The sequence below is a fragment of the Drosophila virilis genome, chromosome 4 (assembly GCF_030788295.1).
Source record: "Drosophila virilis strain 15010-1051.87 chromosome 4, Dvir_AGI_RSII-ME, whole genome shotgun sequence".
NCBI classification, from domain to species: domain Eukaryota; kingdom Metazoa; phylum Arthropoda; class Insecta; order Diptera; family Drosophilidae; genus Drosophila; species Drosophila virilis.
The window spans coordinates 18,456,392-18,474,671 of record NC_091546.1 but is presented as its reverse complement, the minus strand read 5'-3'; the positions used below and the strand labels follow the sequence as shown (position 1 = coordinate 18,474,671).

At 37.9% G+C, this 18,280-nt stretch overlaps 2 protein-coding genes and 1 long non-coding RNA gene across 7 annotated transcripts in view; 2 read left to right on the top strand and 1 right to left on the bottom strand.

Annotated features, from left to right (window-relative positions):
- The window catches only part of LOC116651369 (uncharacterized), a 93,509-nt gene that overhangs the window by 29,146 nt on the left and 46,083 nt on the right, over window positions 1–18,280 (bottom strand). The gene's annotated exons all lie outside the window — the stretch shown is intronic.
- Window positions 12,448–13,905, top strand: LOC6628582 (protamine-like protein 99C). 5 transcript variants are annotated; one of them, XM_015172720.3, is made up of 3 exons: window positions 12,448–12,597; window positions 13,034–13,640; window positions 13,696–13,905. In XM_015172720.3, exons 2-3 carry the CDS (start codon window positions 13,044–13,046, stop codon window positions 13,717–13,719), a joined length of 621 nt encoding a protein of 206 aa, XP_015028206.1. In that variant the 5' UTR covers window positions 12,448–12,597; window positions 13,034–13,043; the 3' UTR covers window positions 13,720–13,905. The 5 variants fall into 5 exon arrangements, with proteins under 5 accessions (XP_015028206.1, XP_002051516.2, XP_032293597.1 ...); XM_002051480.4 differs by having other exon boundaries at window positions 12,472–12,597; window positions 13,037–13,640; XM_032437706.2 differs by having other exon boundaries at window positions 12,479–12,597; window positions 12,787–13,640.
- LOC6628583 (protamine-like protein 99C) lies at window positions 14,466–17,679 on the top strand. The gene is made up of 3 exons (XM_002051481.4): window positions 14,466–14,621; window positions 16,776–17,362; window positions 17,425–17,679. The coding sequence occupies exons 2-3, from the start codon at window positions 16,781–16,783 to the stop codon at window positions 17,479–17,481; spliced, it is 639 nt and encodes a 212-aa protein (XP_002051517.1). The 5' UTR covers window positions 14,466–14,621; window positions 16,776–16,780; the 3' UTR covers window positions 17,482–17,679.

Here is an 18,280-nt window from a genome sequence, read left to right as displayed (position 1 = left end):
ATGTGCCGGCTGCGACTTGGATGCGATTTCTTGCCAACGACAGCAGACATCAAAAGAGAGTCGCCAACCAGGTCGAAAGCAAAAGCAAAAAAAAAAAAAAAAATGGAAGAAATATAAAAAGAAAACCCGCACAAAATATGAAAAATCGTTATTGACCGCAATGAAAAAATACAACAACAAAAGCTCTACCCACACACATTCACACACACACACACCCAGAAACTCGCACTTGAAATTGATTCAATGTCATAAATTAGATTTGAAATACTCAAAAGCATTGGCAAAACGCTCGCAAAGGCAGCCATAAAAATGTGTGAAAAATTTGTTTGTGTCGTCTGACATTTTTGCACGCTCATACGCGGCGGCACTAAGAGAGATGGAGAGAGAGGGGGGACGGGCACAGTTGGGGCAGGGGGAAACCAATGAAACGACACACAAAATTGCGAAAGCGCCAAAATAAAGTAAATTATATTTACGTGTACTTTGCATAGCAATTGCGATGGGTTTTCATATACATTAATTTCTCATTCTATTTTGTGGCACATGGCGTATGCGCAACTTTTTTGTTTTGTTTGCAAAAAATGTTTTTTCGGGGCGAGCGCAGGCGGACATTTCAGGCGCGCGCGTGCCTTATAAATGATGTACAATCAATTAATTTGCGGCCTGTTTACAAAGCGACTAGGCAAAAATGATGGAACTCGATGAGTGGAGCGGTGCACGGAACTAATAGCGGCAAAGCAATAGCAAACACACAATGGGAAGCTGGTGTGGGGCACCACAAAAATGTTGGCGCAATTTGGCAACAGTTTTTGTGCATTTATCACACTTGAAGGCAAAGTGTTTTGGCTAATGATGCCCAAATGTTAGTTTTTAGGGTGGGACGCTGTCGCTGGACTAGATTTGTTTAGATTCTGATTTCAATCTGATTGGCATGTTAAACATTTGCATTTTAGGATAATAAATATAAAAATTGCTTTTCAATAGAAATAAGTGTAGTGAAAATATATTGAAAATCTATAGCCAGAATTGATTATTGAATAGACAAAAGTGTAGTCAAAATATATTTAAAGAAAGGAATTTAACTTTAACGATGAACCTTTAGAATATGTGCTTTATTTATTAACACTCATCGCATTTTGAATAAATAAATAAATAAAAAGTATAAATAAATTGTTTATTTAAATTTCTTACATATTTAATTTTAATTTTTGCCTCTTTCTTCCCCCAATAGATACTAGAGGTCCACAAGGGGTGCAATGAGAGGGACATGAGTCGTATGAGTCTTATAAAAAGACATACTCTTATTTAATTAATGTAGTTAAGTTTAAAACATGCTATTCGTAAATAATGAAAATAATACAAATTTTCACTTTATAAATAAATTGATTGAACATAAATGTTTATAATTTTAAATGAATCCTAAATTAGGTTTAGAAAAGAAATTTTTCAATGAATTAAATATTTTGTGAAATATTAAAGTTGCTCAAAATAGAAGTTGTTTTACACACACACATAGACTCAGGGCCGAGCCTATATATAGAAATCTAGATCTATTGGATGCAGGGCATAGGAATCCCTTTGGCAACAATCAACAAGCAATCAATCACTCAACTTGTCCACTGTTCAGTTGCCGAACAGCAGCTCTAAGCAGCAACATGTGACGACAGCTCCATGCCCTGCGGCAGAGTACTGGCAAATGCTGAGATGTCGTTGACACTTGGGTGTCACTTTAATTAGTGAGTGAATGGGAGCGAGTGTCGAGTATCGAGTATTGAGTACACAGCACATGGGATAGCTCTGCAAAATGGGGTATCCATCATTGGCGGTAGAAGGGGCTAGCGGGGCTATCGATATGATTTTAATGCCAACAGTTGCACAAATCACAGAATCACTGCGTGAAAGTGGCTCCAATCATATCATCAGTTATGGTTGTGATTAATCATGCACACAAAACTGGGCCAGACAGTTGGCAAATGAGTGGAGTGCGACAGGGGGGAATGGTGTTGCGGTGAGAGAAAGCAGAAGGTGTAACAACGACCCCAGGGAGCGTTGCATGCATTTTTAATGGCTTGCGGCAGCGGCTGTTGCAGCTGTTTTGGGGCGCATTTAAATAATTTCATCATAAAGCCGGGACTTCATTTTGTATTCCAAATTTTACGAGTTGAAACTTTTGACCTTTTTCCTCTGCGGGGGCACAACCGCATCAAGAATAACAACAACAGCAACACAATCAACACGTTTCGACAATCGATCGATTTCATGAGCAATCAAATGATGTCACATGCGGCAACAGCAGCCAGGCAGGGTAAAAATGAAAAGGGGGAGTCAACCCTCGACCAGAAAGTTGCGGCAAGTTCAAAGTTCTTAGTCCCCGAGGCGAGTGGGTGGGTGTTGGTCTGAAATGAAGCAACTACAAACATACAGAATGCCCAAGAACAAGGCAGCAATAAAAGAAAATCCATTTACCACTCGCCCACAGTTACTTCTACTCTTTCCATCATTGTCACATTTCTCTCTCTCTCTCTCTCGCTTTCTCTTTCTCTCGTATAAACTTGATTGGTGACAAAAGCACAAGGCCAAAAACAAATTTAAATTAAATTTGCGCCCGTTGAAAAACTTTTAGTTCTCACTCTTTTCAAGTATTCTGCATCCATCAATATTTTCAGCAGCTAAATAAATATGCAAATAATTTCAAAAAGTTTCAAATGCCAAACAAATTATCAACATTAAAATTAAATATTATATTATTGAATAATACTCTAACAATGATATCCATTTATAGTACTTATTGAAATCGAAAGCAAATTTAAAATATAAACTTGAAATAATACAATTTAAATTTATAAAATTCAATAATGGGTCCTCAAACCAGTCAAAAAAAAAAATATAAAAACTTAAAATATGGAAAGAAAGCCAAAAAACAAAAACAATAAATTCATATTAATATAATAATATACAAGTAATATATAATTATATGAACTTGTCGTTCTAAGGATGTTTGAATAATTAAATCTTATATATATATACAAAATACATTCCAGTTTCTTTTTGAATTTGTGGCGTAAGACACGAATTAAAGAGAGTCATAAGAAATGGATGAAGACTTGGAATAAATAAATAGTCCAAGCTACAAGCGCGGTTGAACTCGTACGAAAAATATCTAGGAGTTTTTTTTTTATTCTGACACTCTAACAAGTAGACGCTAAAGTGTACAAATAATTCGGTGCACAGTTGGCCGCATGATAAACTAATCATATCGTATTCATGAGCAGAACACAACAGAAAAGTCAGCGGACGCCTTGGTAACTGGCCTTTCTGTTGGAGGAGCAGTTGAATAAGTCGCTTTTACTGGGTGTTGTGCCTGGTAAAAGTTAACAAGAACACGTAGTAAAGATTTTGCCGTTTAGGTTTTAATGCGATTAGAGTGGCAGAGAACAGAAGTAGCAACAGCAGCAACAGGAGCAGGACCTATCGAGCCAAAGAACAGACTCTCAGCTAGAGCCACAGCCAAAGGCAATGTCAGGGCTAGAATCTTTTTGGGTCTGTGATTTATGGCCAGCTACAATCAATGCTGTGGGTAGCTTCTGAAGGGATAGCCGGGCCAAGTTGTTGCCGTGGCCATATTTAACTTAAAAAATTTATCAATTGGATTTGCAAACTGCTTTGTCATAAGTTCTGCGGCCTTTTGATACCCGAAAAACCCAACGAGACGAAAGCAACTCGCAAGTTTTCTGATTAAGCTCAGGTCAAGGCAACTTGACTTGCCTTTGAAAAGCTGTGACTATCAGAGCACGTGCCGGTATTTTGTATTTGATTTACTGCTGAGAGCTCAGATTCCGTGCAGAAGGCAGCACTTTTGTGGTGGGGGGTAAGCTCGTGGGAATCTAGTTTCCTGGCTTGACTAAAGATTTGGTTTGTTGTAATGTATTTCTGGAAGTATTCAATCTGCAAAAGGAAGTGCTAGAAATACATACACAATACTCTTAATTTAATCAGTTAATAAATTTTGATTTCAAATAGTTTTCCGTTTTCCCGGTAGACTACTTATTTGATTGCTTCATTGAATAAAATATGGCATGTTGAGAGTTACTATACAAAATGTGAATTCTATTAATGAGCAGCTGTGGCTGGCGTTCAACGGCATAATTATGCTTGATAATCCTATAAAAATGCAGGTACAGATTGATTTTTACAGGTACGCGATGCTTGTTTTTTGTATGCAATAATATTTTTAATGATTTCAATTAAACTGAATTACTTAACTTTTATGCATTGCAATTCCCGGTTAAATACTACAACAATATAATAAGAGCAACAACAACGATGTGACTTTTGTGCAACTGTCAACGTTTTTTTTTTCAATTCTTTTTTTATTTTTTGCTGTAGCGCTAAATATTTTAATTAAAGAAATAATTACATTTAATGTATGGGCGCAGGGCCATACACGTGGCCCCGCCCGCAACAATACCCTGGCAAAAAAAGTTGCTGAGCTTTGTCTGTGTAAATTATTTTTAGTTAATATATATATTGTAACTAAAGTACTTTAAGGTAATACTTCTGCAACTGTTTGATGTTTATAAAAATGTTTAATAAATTTACTTTGGCTGGGACTTTTAGAAAAACAAAATTGAAACTATTCCAAGCCGTTCTAATTATCTGATTTATTATTGTATTTATTTTCTTAAATATATTTACAGGGTATTTAACAATTTATAGTCAGATTGCTTTTTAAATAAATTTTTACAGCCGATTTTCGATATTTTATTTTTTTTTTTTGTGTGTTTTTGTAAAACTTCATTAAGCGAATTTATTGCGAGGCAGGCGGCGAAAATGCAATTTAAATGCAAAAAAAGAAGTGAAGCAAATACGCATGTTTGTGTGACGCTGTGTAAGCACACATAATGTGTGTGTGTGTGTGTGTGCGTGTGTTAAATGAAATGCGCACCTACGAAATTTTCGCTTGTTTAATTATTTCAATTAAGGCAACATTTTTATTATAAGTGCGTTTCCACTAAGTATATCTGTCTTTATTGGTTTAAGCCTGTGTGCATATAGACATTTTAAAATTTATTAAAAAATTTTATAATTACACGTTCGCGTCATTTACATAAGTTTACATAAGAAAACAAGAAAATTTAATTATTTTTTTTGCAGCTGTCAAGCAAATAAAATGTAGAAAGGTAATTTTAGCTGTGCGAGTAATGTAATAGAGCGCGTAAATAAAAGTCAATTTGGATTTTAAAACAAAAAATAATACAGAATTAACTACTAGCAAATAAATACGCCCGTAGCTGAGGCTGGTCTATTTCAAATGTATAACTTATTAATGCTGGACCCTGTAACTATCCGAAACTTATTATCCTGCATCATTTTTTGTTTGCTTCAAGACCTGAGACCCAACATTTCTATAGATTTTCCTGGGCTCCCCGTTGCTCTTAGGCACAATTTATAAAATGTTGTTCCTGTACATTATGAAATTCTTAGAAATTCTCCGGGGCGCTCAATGCTTATTTTCTTTTTATTTTCTTAAATACCATTTACTATAAAATGGAAAAACAATTTGCGTGAATTTTTACTAGCTTTACCTGTTATTTTTTATTCTGAAATTTGAGTCTACAATATCTCAGATATTTCTGTTCTGCTCTTGTTTTTGTTTTTGTTTTTTTTTTTTTTAAGCCCCTCTCAAATATTTAATAAGAACGCATTAAGATGCGACACATTTGCAGTCAAGTCAACAAATTGCCGACAGCAAATCTTGCGTTCTGCGTCCTGTGTTTCCCGTGTCCTGTGTCTTTATATTTCATCTCAGACCTCTTCGTTGCTCGCACTTTTTACCAACCTGGCGACGTGAGCGCTTTAATCTTGTTTAAAAATGCGCAGCTGTAACAACAACAGCAACTGGGTGGGCGCTGGGAGAGTTGCGTGACTGCGCGTAAAGGACGAAACACACACACACACACACACATTTAAAATAAAGAATAACACACACATACACACAATGTGGAAACGGGAAGCGTTGCCTGCATTTAGGCGAGCTGCCTTGTCAAATCTGCGCTGTGAGCATTCTAATGAGAAGTGCTTGCCAGTTTCCTTAACTTTCCTTGGCTTACAAGGACAGCAATAACAACAACAACCACAACAACAACAACAACAGCAGCGACAACAACGCCAAGAACAAAGTGCCGTTATCACAGCCACATAATCAAAGGGCGTGGGGTGTGGCTGGTAGTCGTCTTCAACTTGCCTTTCGCTGCCTTTTCAGGCCATCGCAACGTTTGTGCTGCTGCCCTTTATTCTCTGGTATATTTTTTTATGCACGATATATAATTTCATATTTTTTAAGATAATTATGTCGATAAGTCGGAAAAGGTAACGCACAGCGCTTAAATAAAAAAACAGGCGGAGAAGCTACCTTTCTGTAGGGCATAAAAATAAAAAATAATAAAGGAGGCAACCCAAAAAAAAATAGGCTGAGGCTAAGAATATCATTATAATACGTTGTCTCGGCAAAATAGAAAACTCAGAGTATACAGAGCTGGGCGAGTGCTAAGCGAATAGTTTACTTACATACTATATAAAATGTACGTATAATTACACTATGCGACATAATTCAATTTTTTTGATTTAATCTGTTTTGTTTATAATCAATTTTTTATCTTTCTTCTTTTTGACTGTCTTGACTGAGTTATTTTAATTGCCAAAGCTCTCATTGGATTTCAAAAGCGTTTTCACCATTTTAAAAAACTGAATTGTTAAAGATTATAATTACCAAAAATAAAAACTATAAAACAAACGTGAGATTTGAACTGCTTGATCTTTTATTTTTCGGATAAATTAATGCGTATAACAGAGATATATATTTTTATATTTCATGTTGGACTTGAAATCTCTTAAACAAATTCGATAAAGGTATTCATATGTACATAAATGCACAACTTGTACACAAAACTCACTAAAAGGATGACTTTTCTACATTATTCTGATAATTCACTCACCCAGCCATAGAAACGATGTTGACAAATTCCGGGCCCTTCTCTGTAGCCATGGGGGGCATATCATCACATTCGTAAGCCTCTCATTCAAATATAAAGAGCTGCATATGTGAGTGCTCGCAATGGCACCCAGTTGCATGTTTGCCAACACTCAGCAGCCCCCTTTGCAAGCCGTTTCTTCTTCTTTGGTGTAATAACTTAAAATCCCATAATAAAGCTACTTACTGGCTGCCAACTTGGTTGCAGGGTTGGCTCTACTCTTTTTTCCCTGCACACACTCTTCTTTCATCTAACAATAACTATTTTTCTTTGGATTTGACTGTGGCTCGAATTGACTGCAAGACTTGCCAAGCCTTTCGCCACAAATGTGCAAGTCAAGTCAAGTGCATACGTCACCGGTTCCATTCATACATACACGAGCCCTCATCCCCTAACCCAACATCATGCACAACCATCGAAGATTTCTAAGTGCATGGCATACATATTTTTTTATTCTTTTGATTTTTTATACACTTTGCGCAGGGTTATTATAGTTTTTGGGCGCAGTATGCAGACATAAAGATAAACACTGAAAATTAATTTATGTGAAGCAATTAATCACATAGCCGCCTTCAAGACGAAATATTTTTGGAATTTTAATACATCTTCATAAACATTTATTTTAAGAATCGATCAATTTAGTCCTCATCGGAAACATTTTAACTCTGACTATTACTTGCACCAGTTAAAGCTTTTAATTTTATGGCAGACTTTTATCAAAGATAAAAAGATAATAAAATTAAAATAAAAAGAATTTCATTTGATTAAAAGATTAGTAAGTGTATCAAATCTTCGATTATTCTATATCTTATGTTTTTCCTCCTTTTTCTCCTCTTATATTTAGTTATTTTTCAGACTGTGTGTAAAAAATTTCCTGCTGAGCTACTGGATTAAGATTGAATTTTTTTTACCGGCATAGTTTTCTCTTTTTTTGATCAAATTTTTTTTTCAACTTTTTTTTTGTGTTATCTCGTCGTCGCCAGGTGAAGAGTCGTTTAGATCTATGCGCACATACGTACACACACGCCCACACACGCCAACACACACATGCACTCATATAAACGGTTGCTAAAAATATTTTCATGTTCAAATAGAAATATTTCCCCATTGAAATTGGAAACGTTTTTGCCATTGTGTGGCTCGACCGGATGTTGTACAGTTATTGGAATGTCTTTGCAGCCCCACCGACTTCCTCCCCGACTCCTCCATAAATACTAACCGACTATAACAATGGACTATGACTATTAGTTGACATTTTTCTAGTATTTCTCGTCGTTATTTATGTTGTTGTTGTTCTCCGGCTGCCATCGACAGGAAATGGTAAACTTATTTCTCTTATTAATTTCTGTTGGCAATTTGTAAAGCAGCAGCCGTCCAAAAATGTTTTCCAGATAAATCAGTTCAGCATTTGTTGCCTTTTGTCTACTTCAACCGAGTATCACCCGCTCGTCCCCGCATTTCTCAGCTGCATTGCAATGTTGTGCAATTACTCGCATAGTTTCATAGCTAAGGAGTCAGCCTGGAAATGCTTCTAACTAAATTAACCTGCAAGACGCAGAGTCGCAACGTATTCCAATCGTTTAGTGTCCTGGCAGGAAACTCTTAAGAAACAAAAGCTGTTCATGCTTGTCGTTGCATTGCATTCATAACTAAAGCACATTTAAGGTATTTCTCATGCAGCTCAATATGTTTGGCATGCGAATCACAAACGAATTCCTCTGAGAAATTAAGTCCAGCAAATATTCAACAATTATTCATTACAATTTAAATTGTCATATTTAAAGCATGTTTATGTTGATTATTGCCATGCGTTTGTCAAGAATGTGCGACGAAAAAAATGATTTAAAAAATATATAGAAGCACCATTATTCTATAATAATTAAGGCATCCCGAGACAGAATCAGTAGTTGCCTTAAATACAATTGTGACGAAACTCGAAATAAATAACTATTGAGGAAAAATCAGGACAAAAGCAATTTAAGCTTGGCCACCCGCTATTTATCCAAAGAAGTTATATATATATTATGGATGTACAAAACTGGATCACAATTTGAACATTAAGTCTATACATCATGCCGAATCTTTTTCTATAATCGTCATATTCTTTGCAATCATCATATAAAATAGTTTGTAGCTAAGCTCAACACACAACCGTTGACACTATATTGACACTGAAAAAAAAACTCAAACAAAAATGTAAGATATTACAAAAAAAAGGATCACGCAAATAAAAATATATATAGTAGTATATACTTTGCAGCAACAGCAATCGCATTCAATTAATAGCTTGTAATGCAATTGTGAGTGGCAATTGATGGCTGCAGTGTGGATCTGTTTATATGATATAAACTATACTAGACACGCCCGCATTGCGCGAACTAAGTCAATTAAAACACGATTGGCGGCTAATTCAATGCACGGCCACGAATTTGTCCGTTGGTTTTGGGCCAAAAATATTGCAGCTGCTAACCGAATGGCAACCAAAATATTTCATGTCACTTAAATTAGTAAATTTTGTGCATAAATGCAAAAATAAATGTACGACTGCGGTTTAATGTTCGCGATTGCAAAAACCAGACTATATTCGATTGCCCTCATAATTATTATTCCGTTTTTCATTATTTAATTTGTTGCTGTTGCCTCAGTTTTAGCTTTGGCATCGGCTCATTTAGAATGTGGCAATATTTCTAATTAAAGGTTGCAAACGAAATCAAAACAACCGCGAGACTGTTACGCAGCAGGACAACCAACCAATTTATATATGTCTGTGCGTGTGTGTGCACGTGTGTGCGTGTGCAGTTAAGTATGCTATGATTTATGCATCGCTGCTAAATGTTGCTGAGGTTTTTGCGTTGATTTTGTGCAATTGGTTCGAGCCGCGCTGCGCTGCGGTTCTGCCAGTGCGGCCAATGTCAACTATTTCACATTCAAATTGCATATTCCATGCACGCATAATTTAAGCTATTGAGCATGCAATGCACAACCACCCACCCACCCATACAATTAGTCCCACGCGCTACGTGTTTTTGTGTTGAAAGCAAAATGCATAATAAACGTGCAGAAAGTATGCTACAAAAAATTGCATTGAATTATTCGCATCATGTAAACAATCCAAAGGGAGAGCAACTGACTTTATGAGAGGCTTTTAAACAAAAAATTCCAATCGGCAAAATGGTTGAGTTGAAATTTTTCAATAAAATCAACAAATATTTAGTTAGTTTCAAATGAATTAAAAATTATTTTTTATATATTTATTAAATAAATCAAGAAAGTATCTTCTATAGGCATTGCCCTCTTGCAAAACTCTGAGAATAGTGTAGCTCGTAAATGCTGAGTTTAAAGAAAATATCTTGGCAATCAGAATATTTTGCCATATACCTTCTTTTCGACCGATTTTTCCTATCGAAGCTCTATGACATAGTGGTCCGATGTGATAAGATTTTGAATATATTTAGGGACCATAGTGTATATTATTAGTAATTATAAGACCAATAATGTATGGAACTTTCTTTAGATTTTGATAACTTTAAGCAAGTTACATTAATCAAGCTTTTAGTTCATAATTTTCATTAACTACAAAATTCATTCCACCCAAACTTAAACTTATGCCAACTGTTTTTATGAGACCTGCTATAGTATTCCGAAGCATTCCCTGAGGAGCAACCTTCTTCAAATTGATTTGGGTGCACGCACCATCAAAAAACATTAGAAATTCAGCATTTAATTTAAAGCAACTAGATAAATTGCAATCAGTGAATTGTTTTTAGAATGTCACTGTGTCACATTGTAATTATAGACTACTTATCTTACAGGAAAAACAACCCTAATAGCGCTCTTCCCATTTTATCCAGGTCAGCTGCCAAATTGTGATAGTTGTGGGTTTTAACAAACATTTAGCGTGCTCGCTAAGTGTTTGACTTCGCATTTGACCTAGTTAATAATTTAGTACAATAAATAGCTGAGATGAATGTCAGCAGCACATCCGGCGTTACATTTGACACTGAGGCTAATTTAATGGAACACCGTCAAGACTTTGTTGGCTCTGCACGCAAAATCTGCGTGGGCCAAAAGGCTGAACACGGTCGACGCGATTCGCATGTATCTAATATTTAAAGTGACATATCTATTTATATGCAAATGCCACGCCTCCCGGGTATACGATATTACCTGGACTCATGTAGTAGGGGCTGGCCGTGTGCGTGCCAAGGCGCTAAAACTTTCTTTTTAGGTTAAAATCCTTCGCGCAATAAATCACAACACATACGCGAGCCATACACTATGAACAAGGAGGGTGTGTGGCTATGAGGTTTGAGGGTAGTGAAAAAATAAAACTAATAAATCTAAGGCCAATTAATTGACTTAACTGCTGTCGGGTAGGCGGGGACATGTTGTCTGTGGGCAATGTGGCCTTTGTAACCCTTTGGGGCTCACAATTTATGGTGCAAACATAAACTTGAACTCACATATAATAAATCATAACATTTTACAGATAATAGAAAGGCTTCTAGCATACATGAAATCGTGATTACGGAATCGTGTATTCAGTATCCTTTAGAGCCATTCCCGGTGTGTGTTTTAATCGCAGCGCTTGCGGCTTGCAATTTTAATAAACTGCTGCAAGACAGAGGAAAAAAACTTTATAGTCAAAATAAAAAATGCAATTTTTTTACACACGCAGACACAGACACATAATTTACGCTCTGCCTGTGTCCCGCTCTTCAAGGCAGCCACATTTCTAAGCTAAGCCAACAAGCCACACACAGGATGTGCCCCTTATATCCGCCGGCGTCATATGGGAGGCTACCACAATCTAAACCAATTCAATCCAATCAAAACGAATGCTTCGACTGAGTTTCTTACTTTTTTGTGTTGCCTGTTTTGATTGGTAGCTGAAAGACGTTTTTTGTTGAGCTTTAACCGTTGTTTGCATAAGGCTTAAAATGGCTGTATGCTTAAAAACCTAAAATATCAACTATATAGTGGAACATATGGAATATATACATATATAACTAACAATTGAGAAAGCAGAGTTTTTCGATAATCATGCTGCTGTATGAATTGAGTAGGCGGCATCCCGGAAAGGCGATGTAATAATAAATATAAATGTCGGAGATGTCCTGATATATAAATTATACATCCAAAAAAAAAAAATCGTTGCAGAGAAATAATACAGTCTAGACTTGTGTCCAACTAATATGAATGTCTGTTATTAGAGTTTTTATATGCCTTTAAGGAAACCAAGCTCCCACAACAGACTAATTTGATCGGTTTTCCAGCGATCTTTCTAAAAATAATCCATTATTATAACCGAAAATATTCTAAACCAGATGGTGGATGTTCGGTTATGAAAGATTTCACTGTACTTACTTTTTACGCTTAGTAGGCAATCATTTACAAATCAATTTTTAGTACAATTTATCCTCGTGACTTTCGTTGAGACTCAATACACTTTTAGCACACGAATAGTTCAAATCAAAGAAACAATTTTCTTTTAATTCGATTTTAAAAACTTTTAAGGAAAATTTTAATAATAGTTTTTTATTATCGTTCGGATAAAGCAGCTTAGGTAAGTCGAAAGAAACGAAGGCCTTAGGCATACATAAAGTGGGTATGCGAGGTGTGGGCAAAGGAATAACATCCTGTGAAGCAATCGCCTACTGCTGGCTAATGCAGACAGCCGACAGTGTTGCCACACCCCGTGACATGTAATGACGTCATTTACATGGTGCAACAACATTTATTACACGAATTGCAGGCGCCTGCCTTTGGCATGGGCGTTTAAATAGAAAACGCGCGGCTAATTCATAAATCAAACGTTTACTGTAGAGGAATTGCAAGGATTGTTGAAGGAAGATAAAAGCTAGGATTTGCGCCAACATAAGTATTTTTGGAAGAGCTTCTATGAAAATCAATGTATATAGATGCAGCAATTGTGAACAATTTTCTATGAGTCAAGAGCCAATCGTCTAATTAGTATTTAGTAACTAATTTATCTCCCACAGCAGAGACAAGATGGAAGCGAAGAGTGCTTCTGCGTCGGGTAATTATTTGAACAATGCTGTGACCAACAAGGCGTTCGTAAACTTCATGAGAAGCTACAGTCAACAAAATTATGGTCTTGATGTAGTTGCCATATCTGTGCAAGGCAGCAAGGCTTGGAATAAGCTCACATACAAGCAAAAGGATAAATATCGCACACTAGACGCGGCACGAAACGCCATGTCAGAAATGCACACCGACGCCTGCTGTCCAAAGCGATGCAAGCGCAAACCTTGCTGTCCAAAGCGGAGCAAGCGAAAACCTTGCTGTCCGCCGCCAAAGCCCAGATGTCCGGTGCGCAGGCGTAGACCCTGTTGCCGACCTAAATGCTCCAAGCCGAAGCCTAGATGCCCCAAGCGTGCGAAGCCATGTGCCAAACGTTCGAATCCCTGTGCCAAGCGTAAATGCCAAAAGCCAATTGTAGCTCCGTTAACAAATAGCGGTTACTTGAACTTCATGAACCTCTTTCGACGCAAATACGATCATCTAGAACCCAACGATTTAGTTGTTAGAGGAGCAAGAGCTTGGTGTAGAATGCCTGAGTACAAAAAGGATCGCTTCCGCCGTCAAGTAAACTCCTTTTAATATATTTCTCTAAATCTTATCAAGAAGCTGCTCCCACTAGCGGCGTCTTGCGTCAACTTCGTAAGCTTCAGCCTTGGACTTGCCCAAAAATTCCAATGCAAAGCCCACCATACCAGCGACAACCGCCAGGCTACAGGCACAATTACGCGCCCAGTCAAAACGCATTGCTTGGGCTAGTCTTTTAATTCTAAATTTTATGTTCAATTTTAACTTTGTGCTATACTAAAATAAAAATTTAAATGAAATGTCAGCCTTGTGGATCAAGTTGATAGGTAGCTTGCCAACCCAATCTACGGGTGTGAAAGTTTTTTGTGAGCTGGTTTGAGTAAATATCAGGCAAAAATTTTCCTAGTATACTACGAAATTCAGGGTTATGGGTCCAGGGCCGCCTCGCTAAGCCAAACAGCTTGTCAATCCAATTATTTGTGTGGACGCCCAAGATCTTTTGCGGCGATCTATTAACATATATGCAAATAAACTTTGAAGTTAGATTAATGTTCTTTCTACCGTCTGATTTTTCAAGAATTGTGTGCGCAGAGAATACATATAGCTTGCACATAGAGAAATCTTTGCCTTTAAAGTCTAAGCTCGGAGAATTCGATTGTAATTTCTAACAAAACTAATCAACGCATAACCCTGCTGGCATAACGCGTAAGAAACAGATTAGCTTCAACAATAGATTGTGTGATTCAAAAAGCTGAGAAAGCTAACATTTATATGAACTAAGAAAATCCTTTGCTGTCATTTTTACTTTAAAAACATAGTATTCGTAGACTTGTTAATCATTGTTTAGCGCAGCTAACACGCCAGTTTCACAAGTATTTTAGTAATCATTCACAGCTTGTGAAGAAAAGAACATTTTTTTAAGTTTCTATCATTTTTCTCTTTGGTATTTTAGCCCGTTGCAAAAGTAAATTTTATATATGTGTGATTTTAAATTCATCAAGGACGAGTTTTTCAACTGAGGTGAGTGAATAATAACAAATACAAAATCGAAAACATTGCATAGCCAGCAGCAGTTTTTTTCACTGTTGCCAAATTGTTTATGCACTGTGATTGAGCCAACTTTTAATCCTCGCACGCAGCAACCATATTCGGTAGAGAAATATGGGTGTGCAAGGGGTTGGCTCTGCCGGATAATGTCGAGGCAGCCGCTCGTAAACATAAATCCAAGTGACGCTAATTGTTTGTTGCAATTACTGCTGCAGTTACGTGCAGCGGACAGACAACAGCAGTTGACAGTGCGGCAAGTTTCGGAGCGCGGGTATGAGATAAGGCTAGGTACACGGGTAAATGGGGGCCAAGTTTCAATGTGGGCTCAATGCATGCAAATTCTGTTGCAGATGTAGGGGTTGCTGCTGCAGTTGCAGCAACAGCAAACGATTACTCAAACATTGTTGCAACTGCACGTTATTGTTGTTATTGCTGTCGCTGATGTTGAAGCTGCTCGTTGTGCGTGCTAAATGGCAACTATTCTGGCGGCTAATGATAATCACTCAACGCCCTCTGCACTTACCTTTTGTGCCAACTTCCCCCCTTACAGCTTCAGCTGCTTCCATCAATGCTGCTTCCTGTCAATTTCTTAATCAAAAGCATAAGCGCCCTGATAGCTGCTACGTCTAACTACGGTTTTTTCTTATCACGTAATTCTAGAGCAGGTTGCTTTATTACAAAGCACTTAGCTAAGGTGACTACCCGTAAGAACTAAGAGGATAGTGGTAGATACAAATAAGGAAATGTCACAAATATTACTAATGGGACGAATTGCTGGCGCTGTTTGTTAAAACTAACTAAATTATATAGTCAAAATTAAATATGAAGGATTTATAGCTTTCAATTATGAATAAGAAATAGGCTTCAGCTCGGTTCGAATTCAGATCATTATCAAATATACAAATATTTTTGAATGCCTCATACTCGCAATTTGTTCCACTGTGCCCTGCCGAGTGGCTGTCTATTGCAGTCGCTGTAGCAACTACTGTGAAGCCCCTCCACTTGCTACATTGTGTTGGCTGTTGCTTTCAGCTTGTCAGCGCAGCTCCTGCTGGTGACTTGACCAACTAACTGCCCGAGAATGGATTTCAACTTAGCATGCAAAGTCCAGACACATTCGCCAAATGGGGCGTATTATGGTCAACAAGACCACAAATGTACAGGGGGAAAAGCACAGCTGGACATAAATCACAATTAATGCATGGCCATAAGAAATCATATTAATATTTTTGGAAATGCATTTGCAACTAGCTTAGATAAATTATTATTTATATTCTTGGTTAATTATGGTGCACATATTGGCATTGTTCTATGCAAATTCAAATACCTGGACAGCTGTGGAAAATAGCCATGCTAAGTATCATTCCTGAATATACTAAGCTTGCACGAACTAAAATTTATATATAGACTTGGGAAAATTTGCATGGCAAATTGTAGCTTTAATTAAAATGCTCGCTTGCAACTAGTTCCACAAACTAAGCGAGAATTTAAACTGAAACAACTTCAATTTTTAATCTACAATGCTGCCAAAGCAAAGCCTGAAAGACTGTGTTCCAGTACATTACAATTAGAGAGAACTGAAAAGCGGCTTAGCTGCCCGACCCGTTGAGATGCATTTCACTCGGTCTACCTCCAGCGCAAGTAAACCCTATTGTTAGTCTTAGCAAACACGGTCTATAGGTGGCTTGCAGCTTGCAAGTCAAAGCAGCCTCAACAATATTAAACAGTTCGTAAAGCTGCTTACCCCTGGGGTTCTCACTATATCTCAGGCAGTTTGCAACTGTAAAGTGATATTAATTATGGGCTTTTGTTGCTCGAGGCAACAGCACTCGAAGGAGTTGCCGGCCCTGTACTCATCTTCGTCAGACACAGCTTTGTGTGGCCAGGAATACGAGACTCATGCAGCTAGACAAACAAAATTCTTGCAATTAATGGTGAACAATGTATGCATGCGCCTTGAACTTGGTTTTGTGTGCTTGCATGGACTGTATTAATATTCCTAGTGCATTTACAGGTATCTAGACAATCTTATGACTGAATCTAATGCACAATAGTATACAGCTAGCAACAGAAATTCCTTAGAATCTTAATTAATCAAAAGCATGACACATTTCCTTCTCTGAACAGTCGATATGAGCGACAACAAGATATTACTAGCTCAAAAAAGCTTGCTCAGAGGACCCGTGACCAACAATGGGTTTGTGAACTTTATGCGAAGTTATGCTGCACGTTCTCGCGCCCTAGATATACCTGATGTGGTAAGAGGTGGCAAGGCATGGAACCGGCTTTCACCTGCACAGCGGAACAAATATCGAAATGTCGATGCTAACGACGATACCGATTTAGACGATTCGTGTTGCCCGAGGAAAAAAAGTCCACCCATGTGCTGTCCTAAACGTAGACGTTCTTGTCCCAAGCCGTGTCCGCCAAAACCTAGATGTCCAGCGCGCAGGCGTAAGCCATGTTGTCGACCAAAATGTCCCAAGCCGAAGCCCAGATGCTGCAAGCCTGTATGCCCCAAGCCGGTATGCCCCAAGCCGTGTAAGAAATATAAATGCCAGAAGCCGGGTCCCATCACAAACAACGGATACTTGAACTTTCTGCGCGTCTATCGACGCAAACATTGCGGCCTCAGTCCCAAAGAACTGGTCATGAAAGCAGCACGCGCCTGGTGTCGTTTACCTGAGTGCAAGAAGGATCGCTACAGACGGCAGGTAAGCTCTTAATACTGTTATTCACAAAACTATTTGCTAAAATCAATTTCCCTCTTCATCAGGCCTGCAAGGTCACAACAAACTGCCGTCACAAGCGACGCCGTGTCTGCACCCAATGAGGATCATAACACCCAGCTCCTGCCCATTAACGAAAAATGTGAGGATGCGCATGCGATCCCGCACTCAACTACGTACCATCTTTTAAACGTGCTGCGTGTCCTAGTCCAAATCTGCGTTCCCGATCTCATTTGAAAACGTTTAAATTATATGTCTGCTCTATTTTTATTTTACTAAATCATTAACGCATTTTAAAAGAAGCTTGATCAAGTGTTGTTTTTAAGTTGGAGAGATTACGTTTCTATTTGAGCAGGGGAACAAGGAAATTATGAATAAAAAATATTATCCTCAACGTGTAAAGGTACAAAAAGCCAGCAACATCGAATGTAATCGCAGCTAATTCCAGCGAGAAATGCAAAATCCAGAATTTATAAATTAGTTTTTCCGATTTTGTGCGGGGCATCTTTCGCTCAAGTTGCGCCCAGGTCAGGCAGTCTTTAAGTAATATTAGCCAAAAGCTCAATCGAGTAACAGTTTAATGTCTTTGCGAGACTCACATTAATAAGTTGCAGGGGAGAGGTTGGCACATTGGCTGGCGCAACTATTGCGTGAGTGTCAAGGCTTAGATACATTTGTATCTCACGGCAGGCAGGCAGGTAGCACGTGTAGCTACTTATGCATTTGTGCAGGCTTGTGGGCCATATTCAATTTATTATTCCACCATATGAGCTTTCGCACTTAACTTGCATGAATATATAATGAGCTGTACGGGGGGAAAATGGTAGACGCGCAAAGCAGTGGGAAAGCTGCAGGATTGGGCAGGACGAGTGTGGGGTGCATTTCACGCAACGCTCTTCGTTG